Source organism: Elephas maximus, chromosome 11 (assembly GCF_024166365.1).
Source record: "Elephas maximus indicus isolate mEleMax1 chromosome 11, mEleMax1 primary haplotype, whole genome shotgun sequence".
NCBI lineage: Eukaryota > Metazoa > Chordata > Mammalia > Proboscidea > Elephantidae > Elephas > Elephas maximus.
Window position 1 is genome coordinate 86,756,622 of NC_064829.1, and position 25,370 is coordinate 86,781,991.

A 25,370-nucleotide genomic window follows, 5' to 3' on the forward strand; every position below is an offset into this window, starting at 1 on the left:
GGTGAGGGCGGGGTTACAGCAAAATTTCCAAATTCTAGCTGATTATGAAGAAGTACAGCCAGAACGCTCCTTAGAAGCAAGGATGGCAAGACTTCATCTCACATACTTTGGACATGTTAGGAGGGATCAGTCCCTGGAGAAGGACATCATGCTTGGTAAAGTAGAGGGTCAGTGAAAAAGAAGAAGACCCTCAACAAGATGGATTGACACAGCAGCTGCAACAATGGGCTCAAGTATGACAATCACTGTGAGAATGGTGCAGGACTGGGCAGTGTTTCGTTCTGTTGCACGTGGGGTCACTATGAGTCGCAACCAACTCAACGGCACCTGACAATCAGCCAACTATCAGTTATCTGAATGATTTTTCATCCCTACGTACAAAGAATTTGGAGCACACATTTGAATTGGTTACGAAAGAACCCAACCTGCTCTACAGATTTAGTATACACGTTCTAAGTGGACATAGAGAAGTGGAGGAATCAAGCCAGACAGGAGCCAAGAAAAGCTTTCCCGACATAATGTGTGTTACATAAGTCAGATTATTTCTCGGTCTCATATGGTGAAACTTGAGGTTTATATTTCAGGTATAATCACTAGTCTCCGCTTTGATTTCAGCAGTTACCTGAAAGAGATTATACTGTGCTCCCACAGAGCAAAATGGACCCAGAACCTGCCAGACTGTGACCAGAAACTTCAAGCAATACCAAGAGTAATAGAAAAAAAGAAATTCTGCTGAGGGTCTTCTTGGTGGACTTCATGAGTGTGTTCAGCTTGGTTTGAAGCTGAGGCACACAACAGGGCTGCTGACACACGTCTGCGAGATGCGCTCTGAGTGTCGGCTTAAAAGCAAACACACAACAGGACTGCACGGCCCCGCCCCGTGAGCCACTCCCGGAACTGCACGTGACTCTGAAATCCTTCCAAGTCCGCTTTCCGGTGCTTCTGGAGACTGCAGGGCAGCCTCAGGTGCCATTCCCCACAGTCCCTGAGTGAGGCTGGATGTGTGCACCTACCCTTCCTTGACAAGTCGGCACAGCTCTTGTTTATTCCCTGCAGTTCCACACTCAGCGTGCTCAGATGTCTGACTGCCTCATTAAGAGAGTTCAGGTTTGGAAGCCCACGGGAGTCTGACGAGATGGAGCTCTTACAGCCTCTCATCCCCCAGAGTCTTTGACTTCAGGATGCAGCTCAGGAAGTCTCTGTAGCAGTTTCCATGATCTAAACAATTGGCTGCTCTTCAATAAAATAGGATCTCCTTCCTCTAGCACAACTTCTTCAAACTTCCCGTTGGCTAATCCTTTAGGCCTCAGCTGTCTCTAAGGAGCCTTCTTTGACTGTCCTGGCCCTTGCTACATGCCCGTCCAGCAGCTTCTTCTTTCTTGTCATAGAGTTTATCATGCGGGATCGAACGTACTGGATTTGTCTGTTCCCACCTGGAAGCTCCATGAAGCCAAGTTGTCAACATCAGGATGTCTGTCTCACAGCAGACATTGATTAAATTTGGATTGAATGAATACACTGACATGGGGCAGAAGCACACACAAAAATTTGGGTCTTGGTCACTTCCTCCTTCAAATCATGCCGTGAACTTGGCTTGTGAAGGTCACAGCACACGCTGTCCTTGTGATTACTGTAGACGTCTTCCTCCTTCCACCTGCATTTTGACCCCATTATAACAGAATGAAACATAATATATTAAGTAAACATGTCATGAAAATAAAAATGTACATATTCAGACCAAAAAATGATTTGGTCACATTAACGTATTTTGTGAAATAGCTCTTTCAAGAGTGCTGAGTAAGCCAAAGTGTTTAGGAATTTTGGTTGTTGGTCTGTGCTGATGCTAGTATGAGATCCTCGTTAGGAAGAAGAATATAATTTCTTCTGTGAGCCTCTTACCTGGTTCAGAGAATAAAATGAGAATAGTTCAATAATGATTTGTATAAGTAATTCATCTAAATCCTGTCTTTGCACAAGTGTTCCTAAGCAGGCGTCTGATGATGAGTGGCTGAGTGCTCATGACCACCAATTAGTCTTGTTATTGTTAGGTGCCGTTGATTCCAACTCAGAGCAACCCTATGTACAACAGAACGAAATACTGCCCGGTTCTGTGCCATCCTCACAATCACTGCTATGTTTGAGCCCATTGTTGCAGCTACTTTGTCGATCCACCTCGTTGAGAGTCTTCCTCTTTTTTGCTGATCCTCTGCTTTACCAAGGGTTATGTCCTCCAGGGACTGCTCCCTCCTGATAACATAACCAAAGTACATGAGACGAAGTCTTGCCGTCCTCCCTTCTAAGGAGCATTCTGGCTGTACTTCTTCTAAGACATATTTGTTCATTCTTCTGGCAGTCCATGGTATATTCAGTATTCTTCGCCTACACCATAATTCAAATGCATCACTTCTTCAGTCTTCCTTATTGATTGTCCAGCTTCCACATGCGTATGAGGTAACAGAAAATACCATGGCTTGGGTCAGGTGCTCTTAGTCCTGGAAGTGATGCCATTGCTTTTTAACACTTTAAAGAGGTCTTTTGCAGCAGATTTGCCCAATGCAATACATTGTTTGATTTCTTGACTGCTGTTTCCATGGGTGTTGATTGTGGATCCAAGTGAAATGAAATCCCTAACAACTTTAATCTTTTCTCCCTTTATCATCATGTTGCTAATTGGTCCAGTTGTGAGGATTTTCGTTTTCTTTATGTTGAGGTGTAATCCATACTACCAATTAGTGAGGGGGATGCATATCCATCATCTTTTGAATGGAACCTGGGCTAGCAATTCATATACAGGCAGTCCCCAGGTTATGAATGAGATCTGTTCCTAACTGTGTCTTTAAGTCAAATTTGTGGGTAAGCTGGAACAGGTGCATATGGTTCTTATTTAGCCTTACTTTAGTGCAAGAAGGAGCCTTGGTGACTAAGTGGTTTAAGAGTTCTCTGCTAACCAAAAAGGCCAGCAGTTCAAATCCACCAGCTGTTCTTTGGAAACTTTATGGCGCAGTTCTACTCTGTCCTATAGGGTTGCTATGAATTGCAATTGACTTGATGGCAACAGGTTTGGCTTCGGGTTTTAGCGCAGGAAAAGGCTCAAAGACTTTTCAATTATTTAAAAGCTGTACGTGCGGCAAGTGAAGGTGACTGTGATGAAGAATTGGTTGTGAGTAAGTTTTGGTTCAATCGTTTCAAACTGAGGGCAAGTTTACACAACATTGAAGGGCAAGTACGAGTTGTCTGTAAGTCACATGACATTCATAACCCAGGGACTGCCTGTGCTCCAAAGATTGTTTTCCCCTTCTCTGAACGTTTGAAGCTGTGCTCTTAATCTTTTGGGGCCACATATCCTACTGAGAATCTGATGAAGACTGTGGGCCCTCTATCAAAAATGTGCATATACAGAAATATTTGCATATAATTTTAGAAGGTTCATGGTCCCCCTGAAGGATCTCTACGGACACCAAATAATGAACCTCAGATTCAGAGTAGTTGTGGCGGACAGAGGAGTCAGGGACTGAGTTTCCTATTTCTCTGGCGCAGTGGTCGTCAACCCCAACTACACAGCAAAGTTATCTGGAAGCTCTTTAAAAAGTTTCCAAACATGGGTAAAAGTAGAGAGAATAGTGTCACGAACCCCAGTGTCCCCATCACCCAACTCCAGCAATTGTGAAATCAGGTGAAGGTTGTCTCATCTATACACCACCTCCCATTGGATTGGTCTAATGAAGATCCCAAATGTACCATTTCCTCTGTAAATACCTCACTATGTATCACTAAGAGATAAAAACCAGCCCCCATTTTTTCACATTACCACATTATCACCATATTATCATCATACCTTTCGACAAATCCCTTAAAGTCATATAATGTACAGCGCCCAGGTTGTCTCATTTACTCTTGAGTGTCTTTTTATAGTGGGTTCATTCTGATGGGAGTCCAGTGTCCTCATGTTGAATTTGGCTGTTTCTTATGTCTATTTTAATTGATAGCAGCCATCTTTTTTTTCCCTTTACATTTATTTGTTGAAGAGCAGGTAGGGTGTTTTTTTCTTTTAATATGCAAATGCCTAGCCCTTAGCCCTGGCTCAGAACTACTCACTGAGATCTATGGAGGTAGCATCTCCAGAGATGACACCCAGGCGTCTATTTGCAAAGCTGCCTTTTGTCACTTGTCCCATGGCCCATATTTTGGTTGTTCTAGTGAATTAAGGCCAGGTCCACACCTAAAGGGGGGTATGGAGAGCTCTATGGGTCTGACATTAGTGACCCAAGTAACAGGTTTGGAGTCTCTGTAGATGCTGTTGATGTCAGAAAGGGATAACCTAGTGGACAGGAGGGCCACAGGAAGCTCTTGAGTAGCTCGTGCTGTGTTGGCCCTTCTCCAGCACCCCTGGGTCGCACGTGTTGCCAGCTGTGTCCTCGTGTCGTCAGGGCCCTAATCGCAGTCTGTTGCTTTTTGCAGGCCCGGCTGCCAGACGCTGCCCCCGCGTCTCCCAGTTGGTGTGTGCATGGGGCCATGGCCCTGCTGCCCGGGCCCGCAGAGCAGCCCCGCGTCGGTGGTCTTGGCGGTGGCCTCGGCGGCACCCGGCACGTCATTATCAACGTGGGTGGCTGTCGGCTTCGCCTGCCCTGGGCCGCGCTGGCCCGCTGTCCTCTGGCGCGCCTGGAGCGCCTACGCGCCTGCCGCGGCCCCGACGAACTGCTTCGCGTCTGCGACGACTACGACGCGGGCCGCGACGAATTCTTCTTCGACCGCAACCCCAGCGCGTTCCGCATCATTGCGGCGCTCCTGCGCGCAGGCAAACTGCGGCTGCTGCGCGACTCGTGCGCGCTGGCCTTCCGCGACGAGCTGGCCTACTGGGGCATCGACGAGGCGCGCCTGGAGCGCTGCTGCCTGCGGCGACTGCGGCGCCGCGAAGAGGAGGTGGCGGAGGCCGAGCGCGGGGCCGGGCCGGGCCATGCCTCCTTGGGCTCCCAGGAGTGCACCCTGGGGCCTGCCGGGCGGCTGGCTCGTGGCCGGAGGCTCCTGCGCGAAGTAGTGGAAAACCCGCACTCGGGGCTGGCGGGCAAGCTCTTCGCCTGCGTTTCTGTCTCCTTCGTGGCCATCACCGCCGTGGGCCTCTGCCTGAGCACCATGCCGGACATCCGCGCCGAGGAGGAGCGGGTAAGCAAGCACCAAGGGCCAGGCAAGGGAATGGGGGCGGCCGTGGCATCCGGGCAGGGGAAACAGGGTGTGAGGGCCGGGGCAGCAGGAGTGGACGAGGGTGGTCTGAGTAAGTGGGCGCAGACAGTGTGGACAGGGCGCCGGGGGAGGGCTGTGGTGTAGCCAGGGAACGCAGGCCCAGCGGGGTCCTACACCCCACCCACTCAGTGATGGAAGAGACCCATTCACATAATCTGGTCCAGAGAACCACGATAAGCGGATGACACCTCCAGGCCAGACCGCTGCCCTGTAAGACAGCACAGGCCCGGAGTCACAGCCAATCTGAACAGCTGCCCAGAGCAGCGAGGCAGGCTGAGGCCTTGTCGGCACCTCTCTCCAGCAGCTCAGGGAGGCAGGTGCCAGAGCTGGACAACGGGAGGAAAAGTATTTGAGTCTTAAGGGTCTGGAGAGTCCTGTGCTTTAAGTTGGGTCACCTTAGCCCAGAAGGCCACAACCTGAGTGTTCTTTAGGGGTCAGGGGTCGAGGTCCAAGCCCAGGCTCCCTGTTCAGCAATGCTGGCACCGGCTTTGTGGGAAAGAGGCAAAAATCAGGAGGTGCTGGGTCATGTTCCTTGGCAAGTTGTAGAGTTCCTTGCCCCTCTGTTTGTCCTTCTCCCATCACTGTTGATTTGGGAGTGTCAGCCTCAAATGGTGGTGGAAGTGCCCTGTGGATCAGTGGGATTCCATGGCTAGCGGGGAGACCTGGCAGACCTGTCACGGTGCATGGGCTGTAGAACATCCAGAAAGCTCTCGGAGAGGGTGGCGCCCACACCAGAGCAGGGTCTGTGCTGACAGGGTCCACGGGCTTCATGGAGAAGTGAACAGCACTGTACCAAAGCCCATGTGGGGGCCATTTTCTGATGGCACACCCCCAGAACGTGCAGTCACACCAAGTGGTTGCGGGGGTCCTGAGCCTTCCCTCCTCCCTCCTGCTCTGGCCTTCCCTCCCTGACCTTAACCAACTCCCACAGGAAGTCAAGCCTGAGCTGACCTGGCAGGTCACCTCATTATCAGGAGATGTAGTGAGGAGCTGGGGAGGGGGCACCCCGATGCTCCCAGGATGTTATCCCGTAAAGCCGCCTTGACCAGAGATGTAGCACTAACTGGAGTTTAAATTTAAATGTAAATTTTAGGAAATTGGTTTGGCTTCCTCATTGGGCCTTCAATTCCAGCTGTCTTGACCCAGCCCAGCTTTCTAATTCTGCTTCTAAAGAGGTACTTTACACGCTTGGGTTTTCTAGGTAATAATAACTCCACATGGAATTCAGGAGAAAAAGTCATTCATGTAAGAATTGGGCAACAGGAGTGGTGAGGTCCATGGTGGGTCTTGCTCTGGGATATGAGAATTCTCAGGATATGGAGCCAGCTCCTTCCAACCTGCCTGTTTGAAGAGACAATGCCCCAGTCAGAAGAAAATCACTGCATAATGCTCCTGTTCGTCTGAGCTGTTGGTCTGTTGGTCGGTATATAAAGATAGAGATTAGCTCCAGAATCAAGTAAAACCTCAAGCAAAACTACCATGACATCTCTAACAGCATGGAGATGCTCAGGGGACCTGTGAGTGGTGAGAAAGAAGGCCAGTGGCTCGTAAGTGTGAGACCCTCAGCCTGAGGTGCCCAGGTCAGCAGGGTGGACGGGCTGGGTGGACTGGTATTCTGGAAAGAGCCAGCTTAGGGCAATGGTCAGAAGCTCGCATGAGCATGAGCTCTCAGCCTGAGGTGCCCAGGCCAGCAGGGTGGATGGCCTGGGTGGCCTTGGTGGGCTAGTGTTCTGGAAAGAGCTCTTGCCGGTTCTTGCTCTTGTCCTCCCTGGAATCACCGCCTTGAACACCCTCCCCCGGCAGACTAGTAGATGTTCTTAATACCAGAGGCTTGGAGGGAGCTTGGCAGGCCATAGCCTCCTTGAAGAGCGAGGGTGGTCAAAGCCTGATAAGGCGAAGAATCTCAGACTTGAATACTGAACAACTTCTCCTGGGGCAGTGAAGGTGGGTCCAAGCTGAGACCCAGTCTCTCTGCCTTGCGTCCCCGGGTCTCAGCCTTCAGTGTCATCGTTGGCCCTGAAGCATTCACCGCACTGTACAAGCCCCTCCATGCAGAAGGGTAACGCCTTCACCTCCTGTTGCCTCCCCAAATGTCCACTGAGTCCTGGGGCCTTTAGTTTGATGTAGAAACGTGTGCAGGAAGGGAAAAAGGAAATGTCTCTCCCTTCGTCCTATCTCTTCCATCCCACTGTCTGGGGATAAAATAGCCTACATGCCTCAGTGACAGCAATGCCACGTGAATACGCAGACATGAGGGGAGGGTCTGGCATGGGGACACTGTCCCTGATGATGGGATGTGGCATTTTACTCACCAGTGCACCCCTATTACTGGGTGGAAACAACTTCCCCCGGGGCCTTTCTAGCAACGTAGCATGTTATTGGAGCCACATTGCTCTTGATCTGCATAGATTCCCAGGCTGCTGGGACAACAGAGGCTACATGACGAGGAGGTGCCAAATGAGGCCATCGGGATGCTCTACAGAGAGGGGGACAGAGAGCTACATGTCCTTCTGTCTGGCACTGTCCGTGTTGCTTAGAGACGCAGTGGCAGGGTTCCAAGCCACCCTGCCTACGGGAACAGCACGTCTTCACTGAAGTTTGGTTTGTTTTTCAAGAGCCATTCCTTCCTTTACACTGAGGCTGAGACTGGCAGTGGGAGTTGACTTTTCCTTTAAACTCACAGGATGAGTCACAGCCACGTAATTAGTGATAGATTCAGGGCATGGTGTTCGAGTGCTGGGTTCACTGAGGACGTTTCTGCCGAGCCGGTGGGAGCTGTGACGTCACGTGGACCACACGTGGGAGCGGGTGAGAGCGCTGCAGCTTCCGTGTGTCAGCGAGCCTCCTGGTGTTCTTGTCACTGGCACACTCCACAAGGCGACACGTTTATTCTATGTTTACCATAATCTGCTCCTCAGCCACATATGTGAGCCCAGCCAGCCCCATCAACACCAAGATGGCCATCTGTATGAGGCTTGCTGCAGCTGTGGCAGAAGGCATTGTCTGCTACTGGAACCAAACGCAGTGAGACAAGCCCTTCATGGACTGAGCAAGAGGCACACTGCGGGTTTCTTGCAGTAAGAGCTCCTTTCTCCAGAAAGAGTAGGCAAAGAAGAGACCCTTGGGGGCTTTTTTCCTGAGCATGCCTGGGGGAACTCCCCACCCATTACTGGCCTAAGATCAGCAGCTTTGGTCCGGAACCACAGCACCTCAACAAGAGTGAAGTCCCTTCTCCCACAGAGCCCAAGGCCAGCAGGGCAGGGCTGGCGAGAGACCTCCACGTGGCGCCCAGCCGGCCACTCCTAGCCACAGGAGGGCAGCAGACAGTGAGGACAGGCGGTTCCAAAAAACCTCACCAAACCCTGGTGCAGGCAGTACAGAGACGGCAGATGAGTCTTCCCCAGCTGGAACATGGGCTGGTGTTCCCAAGGAGGAGGGGGACACAGAATGGTTGTCAGCAGCCAGCACAGCCACCAGACTGCTGCCAAGAGCCCAAAGCATCTCTGCCCATTGCCCAGAGACCCAAAGCACAAGGGAGCATCACCAGCAACTCTGCGTCTTGATGCTGGCAGTGAAGGCCAGGGTGGTGTCCCAGGGAAGCTGTGGGCACTGCAGAACTCAGAGTCCACAGCTGCTGCCCAGAGCGGGGGCTGCGCCAGAACCCTGGAAAGGGGCCAGTTTGGTTATTTAATCTGTTAGCAAATATTGTCTGATCAAGGTCTCAGAAAACCCAGCGGCACTGTTACCGGGGTGGGGGAGGTGAGGGGAAGGACCCAGCCCAGTGCTGGGTCAGACACAGCTGGGCTTAGATCCTGTTTCTGCCCTCCTTCTCCATGGAGTGAGGCCAGGGCTTCCTCTGAGGCTGCTGAGAAAGGAAGGGGAGCCAGCCATCCCTGAGTGCAGTCCCACTGACACAAGGTGAGCTGGGCTACCACAGGACCCAATGCACTCAAGGGCTCACAAGGCACTTCCCAGGCCCCTGCGTGCAGCGCCCCCCCCCACCCCCCCGCCCCACATGGTCCCTCGGTTCTGGGGCCCATATCTGAGGGACCACTGCCCCGGGTTCATGCTGGGAGCCCTGACAGTTGCTGCAGACAGAGCTGGTATGTGGGCTAGTTTACTAAACAAGTGATAAATAGAAAGCTCGGGGAGGGGCCCTCTCCTTTCAGCACAAATTTGGCAGGAAAAAAATAAGAGATTTATATTGTGTTTCGTTTGAACAAAGACTTGTACTTTGAAAGAAGGTCCAAGGTTACCTTTCTGGCAGTTTGTCCAAGGCTTCTCCCGTCACCGTGAGAGGCAGAGTTGGATGCTGGTTAAGTTCTCAGACTCTGACGTAGGCAGGGCTCCAATCCGAACTCCTCCACGACAACTGCAATGGCGCACGGTGTCTTTGCCTCTGCCTGCCAGGGTCTCTGATGTGGCTCCCTGACACCAGATCTGCCCTCCACCCTTCTGCCTCCACCTGCACCCACCCCAGGCCCAGTGCGTCTACCAGCAGTGTCAGGGCAAGCTTCCTCAGTGAAGCATCTCAGGAGATTCATCCTCTGTGTGAGAACGAGCGCCGGGCTTCTTCTGTCAGCTTTCCTATGGTGCAACCAAAAGGACATCGCTTTGTTTTAACTCAGTACTGAAGTCACTCAGCCCTGGTGGCCCAGTGGTTAAGAACTCAGGCTGCTAACCAAAAGGTGGGCAGTTAGAATCCACCAGCTGCTCACTGGAAACCATTTAGGGCAGTTCTACTCTGTCCTATAGGTTCACTGGGTTTTTGGTTTGATAGGGCCAACAATAACACACATGAGGAACGTGTTTATAGTTCAATCATGTATATGCGACTAACAGGCACACCTGCCCCAAAGCGAAGATGAGAAGGCAGGAAGGGACAGGGAAACTGGACAAACAGAAACAGGAAACCCAAGGTGGAAAAGGGGAAAGTTTAACACATCAAGGGGTTGGCAACCAATGTCACAAAACAATATGTGTATTAACTATTTAATAAGTAACTAATTTGCTCTGTAAACTTTCATCTAAAGCACAATTAAAAAAAAAAGAATTTAAAGGACATGGCTTGAGATTGAGAAGGGCCCCTTTCTGACCCACTGACCAGCCCACTGAACAACCAGCCCACTGACCAGCCCTGGGCAGAGCCAGGCCACCAAACCCAGCAATGACTGTTCAGAGATTGAGCCAGGTTTTGGTCAGTCACTGACCCTGTCAGTGCCTCTGTCAGTCACCAACCCTCTGGAGGCCACAGTTTGCCCATTTGCAAAACAAAGACATGAGCCCCTCCTTGAAGGAGTCTTGTGAGGTTGCGAGGTGAGGTCTCTGGTGACACCCAGAAACAGCCGAGTGAGTTTCATGAGCACTTGCCATGGCAGGCACTTTACTTACATTTGCTGATTTGATCTTACAATGTCGCTTAAAGGAGGAAATTGCTAGCTCTGTCATTTAGATGAAGAAATTAAGAAAAGCACCTCAGTCACAAGTACTGTAGAGGCATTTCTTAAAATTTAACATTCATTTCTAATATTAAAAACTCTTGCTGAAATTGATGTAAACAAGTTCATATTAAAAAACAGATGATAAAATACATACAGTTAAAAAATGTAAACTTTTTTGATTTAAAGGAAGATAAATATTCTTACACGATAAAAAAAAATACAGACCCACTCACTGTCGGCCAGCAGTTTCTTAACTGTGAGGCCTTAGACCTACTGCCCTCAGGATCAGGAACCGCGCTCGCCTGCCCGTTACTGCAGTGTTATTAACCAGTGTATCGCCAGGCCCTTTTTTAAAAACACCTTTATTGAAGTGTAATCCACACACCGTACAGTCCACCCAAGAAAATGCACCTTTCAATGTTTTTAGAATATCCACGGGGATATGTGTGTTTTATATTGATTATCTGATTTACCTCATTATTTACAGGTCAGATGAAAATCCAAGAGAATTAACTGAAAACTTAGGAGAAATAAGTGAATGTGTTAAGGCGTAAGATGAAGTAGGCAGAAATCAGTCAGTTCTCTCTATGCCAGCAGTAATGGAAAGCTTAATGAAGAAACCATTCTGTTCACTGTAAGAGCAAAACCATAAAATGCCTACAAATCATCTTAGCAAGAAAGGTGCAGGGTCTATAAGGAACGAAAACAATGTGACTCCACTGAGGGACATAAAAGGACAGGTCAAGCAGAGAGGCACACCATGTTCCTGAGTGGGGAAAACAGCTCCCCAAATTAACATCTACATTTATTACAGCCTCAGCCAGAATCCCAATGGGTGTTGCTGGAACTTCACAAAATAAACTCAAAAACCTTACCTTCCACCCGCAGAAAGGCAGGTGGAGGCCTAGCCTGTGAGTTCTAGAGAATGAGAGAAAAAAAAATGTGACGGGGGGACCCTCACAAGGGCCACACTTCTGCCCCCTGTCCGCCAGGTGAGAACCAGAGGTCTGAGATCTCAGAGGCAGTTTTGTGTAAGGCAGGGAGCACGCTGGTGGACTCACACACTGAGCATTTGGAGGAAAGCTGTAGGTGTGGGACATGCCGCCGGTGAAGACAGAAGGGGCCCTCCGCGTGAGAGTGTGAGAGTGTGTGTGATTGAATGTGAGCGTGAGGGAGTGAGTGTGGGAGTGTGAGTGTGTGTGATGGAATTAAGTGTGAGGGAGTGTGTGTGATTGAATGTGAGTGTTAGAGTGTATGTGAGAATGTGGGCGTATGAGTGTGTGATGGAATTAAGTGTGAGAGTGAGTGTGTGATTGTGAGTTTAGAGTGTGGGTGTGTATGAGTGTGTGTGATTGAATTAAGTATAGCGTGAATGTCAGTGATTGAGTGTGAGTATGGGTGTGTGTGGGATGTGATTGAATGTGAGTGTGAGAGTGTGTGAGTGTACATGTGTGTAAGTGTACCTGGGCACTGTGTGGACCCTCCGTTCCCCCCGACAGAGTCCCCACTGAACAGCCCCACCCAGAGGGAGCTCCACTCAGCCACATCTCAGAGCACATCACTGCCTCTGTCTCTGGGGCGCCATGTCTTCTGCAGCCGTGAGGTCAGGGAAAGGACTCAGGTGACGGTGGCTCATTGACTCACCTCTCCTTGCCCCTTGGGTGAGCGGGGACGTGGTGAGATGGGACTGGTCCTCCCTGCCGGAGCTCAGCTGACAGGCTGATAGCCTCCCTCACCTCTACTTCATAGCTCGTGTTCTTTTGCAGTATCAAAACCTGCCCTCGGTCATTGCAAAGTGTCAGGAGGCACCCACACGGGTTTAACATACACCTGTTGCGCATGGGCAGCGCCCATGTTTTCTGTGTATCTTGTTTTCACGTATTTTCTGCATTTTATGAGGATCGGAGGGCGCAGTATTTTTCAGCCTCCATTTTTCCCTACACTCTGATGCTGACACTTCTCTCCTCTCTGGAGGAAACGGTGTCGCTGAACTCATTAACCACTTGACCTTGGCGGCTATGGCTGCAACTTTTATTCAGCGGAGGAGGCCGTGTCCTCAGGAGACAGCACAGCCTTTGGCTCCTGAGCCACAGTAATTCAGGTCCGCTTGGCTATTCTGGGAAGACAGTGTATTAAAGGTGAAAGCCGTCGTGGCTGGGCCCAGAGGGGCCTGTGGGCTGTTTGTGGTTGTGGGCTGGGACTCGAGGTGGTGGTGGCTCCCTGGTGAGTACAGTGTGTTTCCCAAGGGACACAGGTGTGGTAGTCTTTCCCCAAGACAGGAAGTCGTCCACGGGCCCAGCGGAGCAGGTGCAGCTCCCTCCTCGGGGCACAACTGGAGCAGTGGGAAGAACAATTGTGTCACATGCACCATAGATTGACTCACAGGCAAGACACATGCACCACAGCAGGCTCAGGTGTGTCACACGTACCACAGCAGGCTCAGGCGCATCACACACACCATAGTACAGCCCAGGCATGTCACATGCACCGCAGCAGGCCCAGGCGTGTCACAGCTTGGCTCACAGACGTGTCACACATACCACAGCAGGCCCAGGGCGGGTACACATCCTAGAGGTCCCAGGAGAGAAGTACTGGCTGACCAGGCCTCAGGCGACCACACTCACATCTCAACTCTGCAACTTGCAGGAGAGATCTGTACGAGAACACTCAGCTTTATCAGGAAAACAAAATGATGGGACCAAGTAGTTTAATTCCTTTTTAAGATACTGCCAGCAGGAACCACATAACCCCTGACTGTCACAGATCCCTGCTACCCACCATAGCGGCCACACCCTGTGATGGCCCTGAAGGCAGGTCTCCAACATCTGCCACCTCCCACCTCTCCCCGATCCCCAGCCTTCACCTCCACTTCCATTTCATGGAGTGACTAAGCCGTTTCAAGAGGGTTCTTCCACCTGCTTCTGTGGGACCCAAGTGTCCCCCCACCAGCACACAGCCACCTCCCCTTCCTCTTCTCTCCCTTCTGTTCCTGAGTGGAAGCAGAGCCAGTGTCAGGACAGCGGCTGTGTTTACAGAGCCTGGGACCAGTGAGGCCGAGTTGGAAGGTGCCAGCCAGCTTGCACCCAGAGTGACCATGGCCCCCATGGTTGCTGCCCCCAGTGCCGAGTGCAAACAGTCCATGTCACAGCCATAGAGGGGCGGAGTTGCAGCAGGTGGTCTGACTGAAGAAAACACAAGTGTAGGTGAAGATGTCAGCAAACCGCCAAGCAGAAGTCAACGGTGAGGGCAGCCCCTCAACATCAAGCCAGGCCGAACAAGATTTATTTCTGACCAAGCTTGACAAGTGGACCAGATGTGTCCAACTTATGATAAATAAGGGTCTGTTTTCTGGGTTAAAAGTTCCAGGAATAGTTCCCGCCAATTAGCCTGCACAGCTGTCTCTTGTAACAGGGCGGATAAGGACAGATGGGAGCGGAGGGGCGGGGAGGGGGAAAGCATCACCACTGCTGACCCCAAGCCCCTCCCATCATAACCCCTTCTCTATGGGACTCCTACAGGGATAAGGGGGTGTCTCTAGGGGGCTCCTCATACAGAGGCTGAGGCAGCGTCTCTCTGGGGCTCTGTACAGGGCCTTAGGGGATGACTCTGTGAGGGGGTTCCTTGTACAGGTGCTAAGGGGGCATCTTTATGGGGGTTCCTTGTACAGGCACTAAGGGGGCATCTCTGTGGGCGGTTCCTTGTGTAGGCACTAAGGGGGCATCTCTATGGGTGGTTCCTTGTACAGGGGCTGAAGGGTGGTCTCTGGGGGGGTTCTTTGTACAGGGGCCGAAGAGGGCATCTCTATGGGGGGGTTCTTTGTACAGGCGCTAAGGGGGGCAGCTCTACAGGGGGTTCCTTATAAAGGCGCTAAAGGAATGTCTTTATGGGTGGTTCCTTGTACAGGTGCTAAGGGGGCATCTGTATGGGGGGTTCCTTGTACGGGGCTGAAGGGGGCATCTCTATGGGGGTTCTTTGTACAGGTGCTAAGGGTGCATCTCTATGGGGGGTTCCTTGTACAGGAGCTAAGGGGGCATGTCTATGGGGGGGTTCCTTGTACGGGTGATAAGGGGCATCTCTATGAGGCGGTTCTTTCTACAGGGGCTAAGGGGGTGTCTCTATGGGACTCCTTGTAAAGTAACTGAGGCGGGTATCTCCGTGGGGCTTCTTGTACGGGGCACTGAGGAGGTATCTGGGTCTCCATTCTTAATGGTTCCCTTGACCTCAGAACTCAAATACAAGGCAAGGTATAGGAGAACCTCTGTTTTAAAGATCACCCACAGAAGCTCACCCTGAAGGAAAGCTCTGTGCCCAGCTCTCTGCCCACTGGCAGAAGGTTCTAGAGAAGAGAATGACAGGAGTAGGGGATCAGGAACAGCCCCACACCTGGAATTCTGCAGCCTGCCCATAGTCCCCCTGGTTCCACAAGCCCTCTGGCACTGATCCCCAGCAAGAAAACAAGCCCACAGCCAATATTTCTAGTCAAACAATAGCAGATGATGACTAATGTAGAGGGCAAGTTATTGGATTTGGACAGCTCATTAACAACCCTGAAGTTAATGGAAAGGGCCTGCTCCACCCAAAACACAGATTCTCCCTAGGCAGTGAGTAGTTGGGAACGAGCAGAGGGGAAGAGGCCGGCTGGGTCTCTGCAGATGGGGTGACAAATCATACCTGTGGGTCCCCTCATCTCTGTGCCCCAGAGCACCCAGGTCAGTGCTGGGGGACAGCCTACGACAGAGAGCTGTGGGACAAAGATCTGTCCTAGTATTGGAGCCTCAGCTGCGTGTTCGGGCGCATGTCCTCCCAGCGATGGAACCCTGCTGGCCCCAGGGCTGCGTCTCTAGCCTGATGTCCCCCCAGCAATGGAACCTTCCTGGTCCTGGGGTTCTGTCTCTGGCTTCATGTCCCCCAGCAATGGAGCCCTGCTGGCCCCGGGGTGTGGCCCTCTCTGGATCCAGGGCTGTGCTGTTCCAATGCTCACAGGAGACTTGACCCTGGCCAGGGCCAGGTCTCTCTGGGGGGAGCAATACAAGATCAGTTCCGAACATGCTCACTCCTGTTAAGTAGGTCAGGACATGAGAGCAGGAGCCCAAAGTACTGCACAGAATCTGGTTGTCATCAGCCCAGAGTTTCCTCATCAATAAACAAGGTGACTAATGTGGGTGCTTTTCCCTGAACCTGGGAACTGGTCTACGCAGCTTGAACAGAGAAGCTGTGGGGGTCCAGGCTAGGCAAAGCTGAGGGCCAGAGGGTGAGAATGTGGCCCAACAAGCAGCCATGCCTTTGGGAAGTCTGCACTTATCCCGAATCTCCCCAGGAAGTGACCGTGCCTTCTGTCTAATCAACTGAGACCCCCGGAAGCCACTGCAAGCAGATCAACAGCATCGGGACCTCCCCCCGCCCCCCCCACAAAGGCCCCAGCAACTTGCTTTCCCCCACATCAACACCCTGACAGTCACTCAGTCAGGGGTAAGATAGCTTTATTGAGATACAATTCACAGAACATATAGTCCACCCATTTAAAGTGTACAGTTCAGTGGGTTTTTGAGTTGTGCAACCATTAAAACCATTAGAACGTTTTCATTGCTTGAAAAGAAACTACATATCCTTTAGCTGTCACCCCTGTCCTCTATCCCAACCCTCAGCCCTAAACAACAACTGATCTACTTTCTGTCTCTAGATTTGCCGGTTCTGGACATTTTACATGAACAAAATCATATAGTATGTGGTCTTTTATGACTGGTTTCTTTCACTGACCGTGTTTTCAAGGTTCATCCATGTTATAGCATGTATCAGCACTTCACTTCTTTTTATGACTGAATAACGTTCCATTGTATGGATGTACCACACTGTGTTTATCTGTTTGTCTGTGTATGGACTTTGGCATTGTTTCCGCCTGCTGCTATAAACATTCGTGTACAAGTTTCTGTGTGGATGTACACTTTCATTTCTCTTGGGTTTATATCTAGGAGTGGAATTCCTAGGTCAAATGGTAACTCTATGTTTAATTACTTGAGGATATACCAAGCTGTTTTCCCAAGTGGCTGGGCCATTTTAAATTCCCACCAGCAGCGTATGAGGCTTCCTTCCAATTTCTGCACACCCACGCCAACACTGGTCTTTTTGATTCTAATCGTCCTTGTGGGTGTGAAGTGGTATCTTATTGTGGTTTTGATCTGCATTTCTCTGACGGGTAATGTTGAACATCTTTTCATGTGCTTATTGGCCATTTGTATATCTTTGGAGAAATTTCTATTCAAATCCCTTGCTCATTTTTATATTGGGTTATTTATCTCTTATTATTGACTTGTAAGAGTTCTTTACATATTCTGCATACAAATCCCTTATCAGATACATGATTTGAAAAATTTTCTCCCATTCTATGGATCGTCTTTTCATTTTCTGCGTGGAGTCCTTTGAAGCACATTTCCATTTTGATAAAGTCCAATGTATCTATTTTTTTATTTGTTTCTTTTGCTTTTGGTGTCATATCTAACAATCCTTTGCCAAATTCAAGGTCATTAAGATTTCCCCCTATAAAACTTTTCAGAGTATTATAGTTTTTCTTCTTACATTTAGGTCTTTGGCCCATTTTTAGTTAATGTTTGTTTATGGTGTGAACTAAGAGTCCAACTTCATTCTTTTGCATGTGGTTATCCAGTTTTCCCAGCACCACTTGTTGAAAATATTATTCTTCCCCCATTGAATGGCCTTAGCACCCTTGTCAAAAATCAGTTGAGCATAGATGTATGAGTTTATTTCTGAACTCTTAATTATATTCCATTGCCCTCTATGTTTATCCTTGTGCCTGTACCACACTGTCTTGATTATCATTGCTTTGTAGGAAGTTTTGAAATCAGGAAGTGTGAGTTCTCCTACTTTTTTCTCCTTTCTCGGGATTATTTTGGCTATTCTGGGTCCCTTCCATTTCCATGTGATTTTTAGAATCAGTTTGTCAATTTGTACAAAGAGGTCAGCTGGGATTCTGATAGGGATTGCCTTGAACCCGTAGATCAGTTTGGGGAGTATGGCCATTTTAACAATGTTGAATCTTCTGATCCCTGAACATGGGATGTTTTTCCATTTATTTAGGTCACCTTTAATTTTTTCTGCAATGTTTTATAGCTGTGAGAATATAAATTTTGCACTTCTTTTGTTAATTTTACTAGTAAGTATTTTATTATTTTTTGATGCTTTTCTGAATGGAATTGTTTTCTTAACTTCATTTTGGATTGTTCATTGCAAATGTGCAGAAATACAGTTGATTCTGTATTTCAACCTTGCTAAACTCATTTAGTAGTTCTAATAGTTTTTTAGTGGATTCCTTAGGATTTTCTAATTACAAAACCATGTCATCTGTGAACAGCGATAATTTTATGTCTTGCTTTCCAATCTGGATGCCCTTTTTTTTTTTTTTTTTGGCTTAATTGCCCTGGCTAGAACCTCCAGTGGAAACCCTGGTGGCATAGTGGTTAAGAGCCACGGCTGCTAACAAAAGTCTTCAGTTCAAATCCACCAGGCGCTCCTTGGAAACTCTATGAGGAAGTGCTACTCTGTCCTATAGGGTCACTATGAGTTGGAATTGAATTGATGGCAATGGGGTTTTGTTTTGTTTTGTTTTTTTCAAGAACCTCCAATACAATGTTGAATAGAGGTGGTGAAAGCAAGCATCCTTGTCTTGTTCCTGACCTTAGGAGGGAACATTCAGTGTTTCACCAATAAGTATAATGTTCGCTGTGGGCTTTTTATGGATGCCCTTTATCAGGTTGAGGAACTTCCCTTCTATTCTTAGTTTTCTGAGTGTTTTTATCATGCAAGTGTGTTGAATTTTGTCACATTTTCCTGTGACAATTGAGATGATCATATGATTTTTTCATTTGCTTTTTATTCTACTGGTATGGATAAATATAGATATTATTACATTGATTTTCACATATTATACCCATCTTGCATACCTGAGGTAAATCCTACTTTGTCATGATGTATAATTCTTTTTATATGTTGTTGAAATCAGCATGTTAGCATTTATAAGAGATATTGGTCTGCAGTGTTTTTTCTCGTGGTGACTGTCTGATTTTGGCATCAGGGTAATATTGACCTCATGACATGATGTGGGAAGCGTACCCTCCTTTTCTGTTTTTTGTAAGCGTTTGTGAAGTACTGATATTAACTCTTTGAATATTTGGTGGAATTCAGTGGTGAAACCATCTGGGTCTGGATTTTTCTTTGTGGATATATATATATTTTTTTATTATAAATTCAATCACTTCACTTGTTATAGGTCTATGCAGATTGTCTATTTCTTCTTCATTCAGTTTCAGTAGTTTGTGCCTTTCTGTGAATTTGTCCATTTCTTCTGCGTTATCTAATTCATTGACATGTTATGCTGTATATCATAGTATCCCTTTGTAGTCCTTTTACTTCTGTAAGATTGGTGTTCATGTCTCCTCTTTCATTTCTGATTCTAGTAATTTGAGTCTACTCTCTTTTTTTCTTGATCAAATTAGCTAAAGGTTTGTCAATTTTATTGAACTTCTCAAAAAAACAGCTTTTGGTTTCATTGGTTTTCTTTCTTTCATTAGTTTCCACTCTAATTTTTATTTCTTTCCTTCTGCTTGTTTTAGGTTTAGTTTGCCCTTCTTTTTCCAGTATTTTAAGGTGGAAGGTTAAGTTACTGATTTGAGATCTTTCTTAATGTAGACATTTCCCTCTAAGCTGAGTCCCATAAGTTTTGGTATGTTGCATCTTGATTTTAATTCATCTCAAAGTATTTTCTGATGTCCCCTTCAGTTTCTTCTTTGACTCATTGGTTATTTTAAATTCCATATATTTGTGCACCCTCAAATTTTGTACAGTTACTTATTTTTAATTTTATTCCACTGTGGTCAGAAGAGCATACTTGTATTATTTCTATTCTTTTCAATTTATTGAGGTTTGTCTCATGTCCTAACATATGGGCTATCCTGGAGAATGTTTCATGTGGACCTGAGAAAATGTATATTCTGTTGTTGTTGGGTGAATTGTTCTATATATAGACATCTTGTTAGGTCTAGTTGGTAAACAGTGTTGTTCAAGTCTTCTATTTCCTTGTTGATCTTCTAATTATTTGATCCATTGTTGAAAGTTGTATATCGAAGTCTCCACCTATTATTGTTGAATTGTCTATTTCTCCCTGCATTTCTGTCAATTTTTGCTTAGTGCATTTTGGTGTTACGTTATTGTTAGGTGCCATCGAGTCATTTCCAACTCACAGTGACCCCATGTACAACAGAATGAAATGCTGCCCAGTCCTGTGCCAGTCATCCTGACAATCGTTGTTATGCTTGAGCCCATTGTTACAGCCACTGTGTCAGTCCATCTCATTGAGGGTCTTCCTCTTTTTTGCTGACCCTCTACTTTACCTAGCATGATGTCCTTCACCAGGGAGTGGTCCCTCCTGACAGCATGCACAAAGTATGTGAGATGAAGTCTCGCCATCCTTACTTCTATGGAGCATTCTGGCTGTACTTCTTCCAAGACAGATTTGTTTGTACTTCTGGCAGTCCATGGTATATCCAATATTCTTCACCAACATCATGGTGTTATCAGGTGCATGTGTTTTAATTGTAATATCTTCCTGATGGATTGACTCCTTTATCATCATAAAATGTCCCTTTTATCTCTAATAACATTTTTTGTTTGTTTAAAGCCTATTTTGTCTGATATTAGTATGGCCACTCCAGCCTTCCTGTGGTTGCTGTTTGCATGATACTGTTTTTCCCATCCTTTTATTTTCAATCTATCTACTGAATCTAAAGTGTGTCTCCTGTAGACAGCAATACAATTGGATTTTTTTTTTTAACAGTCTGACAGATCTCTGCCTTTTGATTGGGTTGTTTAATTCATTCACATTCAATGTTATTGTTGATGCAGTTGGATTTACATCTGCCACCTTACTTTTTGTAAATAAGTTTTGTTTTGGCTACTTTGAGATCTTGTTAAATCTGGCAACTGTCTGCTCTCATGGGCAGTTTCTGTTCCTGATATTTTTTTGCTGCATGGGTCATACTTTCCTGTTTCTTTCTATATCTTATAATTTTTTCATTGTAAACTGAACATCTTAGAGAAAATATTGTAACAAAACTGGGTACTGTTCCTCCCCCTCCGGAGTTTGTTATTGCTTATTTGTTTAGAGACTAATTGGATTATTTTAGTGGTCTATTTCTCCTCTGCAGTGGTAGGCCTCTCAGGTTGCTCCATAAGGAGGGTCAGCTTTGAGGATGCCCACAGTCACCCTGGAATGACAGTGATCATGGCAGTGTTCTCTTCCACTTTTTCCTTGACCACACCAGATGTTAAGCCCCACTAACTGCTGGCTGATTGCTCTACAGTTCACAACAATGTCCTGAGGCATAAATTCCTATATAAACTAATGTAATCCAATTGTGGCTCCTTCTCAGTGGTTTCTGAGATCAGTGTTCCAATCCCAGGAGGACTCCTCCCCCTTGTCTTATTTCCAGGTTCTCTCCTACAAACTAGCCACCCTACAGTCTAGGCTATATCTTCATTAGATCCACGAATCTTCCCCCAATTTCCTTCAACACAACCCCTACTGTTCTGGAGAACATCCTTAGGTTTAAACTTCTCCATGCTCTTTTGCCAGTCCCTTTGGGAAGAGACTTGGAGCTCTTTTGCAGCCAGCTTGTTCCTCCAGGCAGAATCTCATCCCTGGCTCTGGAGCTGGCATGGGTACAATGGTGTGGGGCGGAGCTGACCCAGACCTGGTCTCTCTAAACGGCACTGCACTTTAGAGCTGAGCACTCAGTGGGGGCTGAAGGGCTGAAGCCTGAGGTCCTCTCTGCTTGCCTTTCCTGGCATAGACCCACCACCTCACAGGCCAGGGAAGGACGAGGAGGGACTCAGTGTTAAAGCTCTGTGTCCAAGGTCACACCTCTGTTGCATCAGTGGGGGTTGGGCAGAAAGAAAAAAGGAGCCCCACCTTACCACCATGCACCTGGGACTTCGCCTCAGCAACAGACAGCTGGCGGCAGGGTGAGAAACGTTGTTCCTCCTGTAAAGAAAGCTAGGAGCTGTGGGGAGAAGGAGCCCTGTTTTTTGCTGCCCTACTCTGGAGTGGACTCTTCACCCGGCGGGGCTGGAAGAAGGGAGGGAGTGCGTGGTCTTGGTTCAAACAGCACAGACTCTTGCCTTTCTTACTGATTTTTGTAGATTTTCTTAAGTGTTTCCTCATTTGTTGCTTGAACTTAGGAACATTTCCGGCTGCTTTAATCCCCCCCCCCTTTTTTTTAAATAACTTTCAGCAATTTTACTGGGGTATGGATCAACTGAGTTCCTCTCGCTGTCATGCCGGATATCGATTTTCGTTTAAACCTTTTTTATGAGAATTGGGCTTCTCTTGTCAGTACTCCTTGACCCCTGGCAGGCACAGGCCGGTTCGTTGGGGATGGGGAGGAAGGGCAGCTTTGCTGTGGCTCTGTGGCCCCTGAGGAAAAGCCCACATCTCCCCGCGTCGGGGAATGAAGGCGCAGGCTGCGGGCCTAGCCAACACTGTCCCTCCGTCTTTCCCCAGGGCGAGTGCTCCCCCAAGTGCCGCAAACTGTTCGTGCTGGAGACGGTGTGCGTAGCCTGGTTCTCCTTCGAATTCCTGCTGCGCTCCGTGCAGGCCGAGAGCAAGTGCGCCTTCCTGCGGACACCGCTCAACATCATCGACATCCTGGCCATCCTGCCCTTTTACGTGTCGCTATTGGTGGACCTGGCGACCCGGGGTGGGCCAGGGGCCGGAGGGGGGCCGGGACCGGGGCCGGGAGCGACGGGCAGCGCGGGCCCTTCGGGCGGGAACAAGCTACTGGAGCGCGCGGGGCTGGTGCTGCGACTGCTGCGCGCGCTGCGCGTGCTCTACGTGATGCGCCTGGCGCGCCACTCGCTGGGGCTGCGCACGCTGGGGCTGACGGCGCGGCGCTGCGCGCGCGAGCTCGGCCTGCTGCTGCTCTTCCTCTGCGTAGCTATGGCGCTCTTCGCGCCGCTCGTGCACCTGGCCGAGCGCGAGCTGGGCGCGCGCCGCGACTTCTCCAGCGTGCCGGCCAGCTACTGGTGGGCCGTCATCTCCATGACCACCGTGGGCTACGGCGACATGGTGCCGCGCAGTCTGCCCGGGCAGGTGGTGGCGCTGAGCAGCATCCTCAGCGGCATCCTGCTGCTGGCCTTCCCCGTCACCTCCATCTTCCACACCTTCTCTCGTTCCTACTCGGAGCTCAAGGAGCAGCAGCAGCGCGCCACCAGCCTAGAGCCAGCCCTGTGCGAGGACAGCACGCGCTCGCCCACCGAGGACAGCTCGCAGAGCCCGGACGGCGCTCTCGCGGCCGGGAGCGCGGATAGCGCGGAGGCTGAGGCCGAGCAGTGGGCGTGACCCAGGCCGGCCGCTGGGTGGGAGTTGGGGCCCGGAAAGGTGCTCCCTCCAAATCGGGCAAGGGAGCTGCTTCACGGTGGCCCTCAAACCATCCAGGTGTCCCGTTTCCCAGAGAACCACAGTACGCTGTTGCGACCGGATCCCGATACGCGCAGCAGGGATAGGGGGTTCCACTCTGTGGGGTCGCGGAGAGCTGACCTGGAAGGGTCTAGTTTGGCCGCGTCCTGCGCATGTTTGCCCCCAGGCGCAGGCTCTGAGCCTCCGTCAATCCAGCTCCTTGGCCTTCGTGACTCCGGAGGTGGGGCCACAGCCGCCCTGCGCTGAGTAAGCAATTGTTCCTAGAGCGCCACCAGCCTGTCCTCCTCCCGCTTCCTCTGATTTTCCTTTGAATTTTTAATTTTTTATGGCTAGCTAAAAGTAACATCAGGGTGTCCCAGAAATTCTAGACTGTAGTAAAGGCAAGAGGACCACACCCGCCCTAGGCCTCGCTCCTGTCTCTGCTGCGTCTGTCCTTCCACGGTGGGGACTGCCAAATGGGAAGGGGGCCTTTGCGCCACCTCGGCTCTGCCAAAGCCCACTTCTGCCCTTCGTCCTGCCCGCGTCACTACCTTTTGGGGGTCCCAGCCCCTTCGTCCCAACGGTAGCTCCTCGTGGGTCCCGCCCCACAGGTCCATCCCCCAGGAAAAGGCATACTGATCTCCCCACTCACTCCCACACCCCTGGCAGTGCTGGACACGTCAAACTTCTCCCTGCCTTCAGCTGGCCCAGGTCCACATCCTACCCTCCTGTGACGCCTCATCTTCCCGGTAGGAGATCTCCTCAACAGTCAGTTCAAATGTGGAAAGCACCCTGCCCTTTGAAAGGTGCCATAGGAGGAGGCAGGAGACTAGGCTCGACTCCCTTCCAGGAGCAGGGGTCCACTGCAGCGCCAGCCGCTCTCTGCTATGCGGAGCTCAGGAGGAACGAACGGAACTTCCAAATCATGCTGCTTCGCTGCTTTCTCACTCTAAGGAGCTCCACCGCGTCCCCTGAGACATCACAGCCACGGACCCCAACGGAGGGTCCCTGTCCCCAAGGTACTGCCCTGCCACCTCATATGAGGCTTTGCAGGGCCCACTGTGGAACAGGGGCCTGTGCTGAAACCTCTCTACTACAGGTGTTTCCTGAAACACCACTGCAGCTCAATAAAGCCGCCCACCCTCCAGCACAGCTGTCTGCCTCTCTGGGCCTTGCTGGCCTGCGGGATCACGCCCAAAGCATGTGCTGGGCTAGTGGGGGTCCTGGGACCACAGGGGTGATAGACCCAGATTGCAGCAACAGTGAAAGCCCAACCTGACAGCTGTCTGCTTTGTGCCTGCAACTGGCTCTGCCCGGTGAACGCAAGTCCCATCTCACCACACCCGTGATGGTGCACGAAACCCCCACCTCGTTCTGCCTCCCCCACCCCAGGGCAGGGCTGCTGTTCTGGGGGTGCCAAGCCCAAGTTCTCAGGGTGCCTGCCCAGAGCGGAGCCAACACCAGGATGGGCTAGGCCTGCATGGGCAGTTGGGCCACCAGGATGTCACCTAGGTCTCCTCCCTTCACTCTCCCCCCCTCCAGTTTCTGCTCCCAGCAACCACACTGTCATAGGCTCCGTCTCCCTGAATCTGTCCATCAGTCTGAGGCCATCAGACAGGTGAATGACAGCGTTGGAAGGAGATGAGCTCTGCCCGGTGGTGAGATGGTGCCCAGGATCCCCAAACACAGAGGGCAACCCTCATCCCAGCTTTCCTGTTGTCTAGTGGTCCTCATTGTTCGGGGGTCCTTATATTGGCTCTTTGGGACAGAAATGACTGCTGATTTCAGATGGGGAGGCAGAGGTGTCCAGGGAGGCCAGGGCAGGCCTACCCGGACTCAGGGGTCCCATGGAGGTAAGCCTCATCTGCAGGCTGAGCCGCTGCCCTGTCTCCTGTAGTCCCCAGACAAGTCCCCCTCTCCTTCCCAGGGGTTGGGGGTGGAAGGGCTGTAGGAACACGGGCTACTGAGAGGGCAGGGGCCAGGCTGGCACACCTGAGATGGGAGGCTCCTGCACATTCCCCCAAACAGGGGCTTACAACCAGCTGTACCCGGGGGACTCCTTGGAACCAGGGCTCCAGGGCCAGGCGGGCCTCCTCCTGGTGGACCCCATGAGAAGACACCCATGTCCCTCTAAACACTGGGGGTGGTGACACATGCACCCCTGGACCTTTGCCCTCCCTCCTGCCCCAGTGTGTGGCCCTGCTCAGGGCCAAGGGCAAGGCCAATGG

At 50.0% G+C, this 25,370-nt stretch overlaps 1 protein-coding gene across 5 annotated transcripts in view; it reads left to right on the forward strand.

Annotated features, from left to right (window-relative positions):
- Positions 1-24,536, forward strand: part of KCNG2 (potassium voltage-gated channel modifier subfamily G member 2) — a 67,894-nt gene extending 43,358 nt beyond the window's left edge. For all 5 annotated transcript variants that reach the window (XM_049900942.1, XM_049900945.1, XM_049900941.1 and 2 more), the window contains exons 2-3: positions 4,459-5,160; positions 22,249-24,536. In XM_049900942.1, coding sequence (XP_049756899.1) covers positions 4,513-5,160; positions 22,249-23,085 — 1,485 coding nt within the window. In that variant the 5' untranslated portion in view covers positions 4,459-4,512 and the 3' untranslated portion in view covers positions 23,086-24,536. The remainder of the gene's footprint in view (positions 1-4,458; positions 5,161-22,248) is intronic.
- The last annotated feature ends 834 nt before the right edge of the window (positions 24,537-25,370 follow it).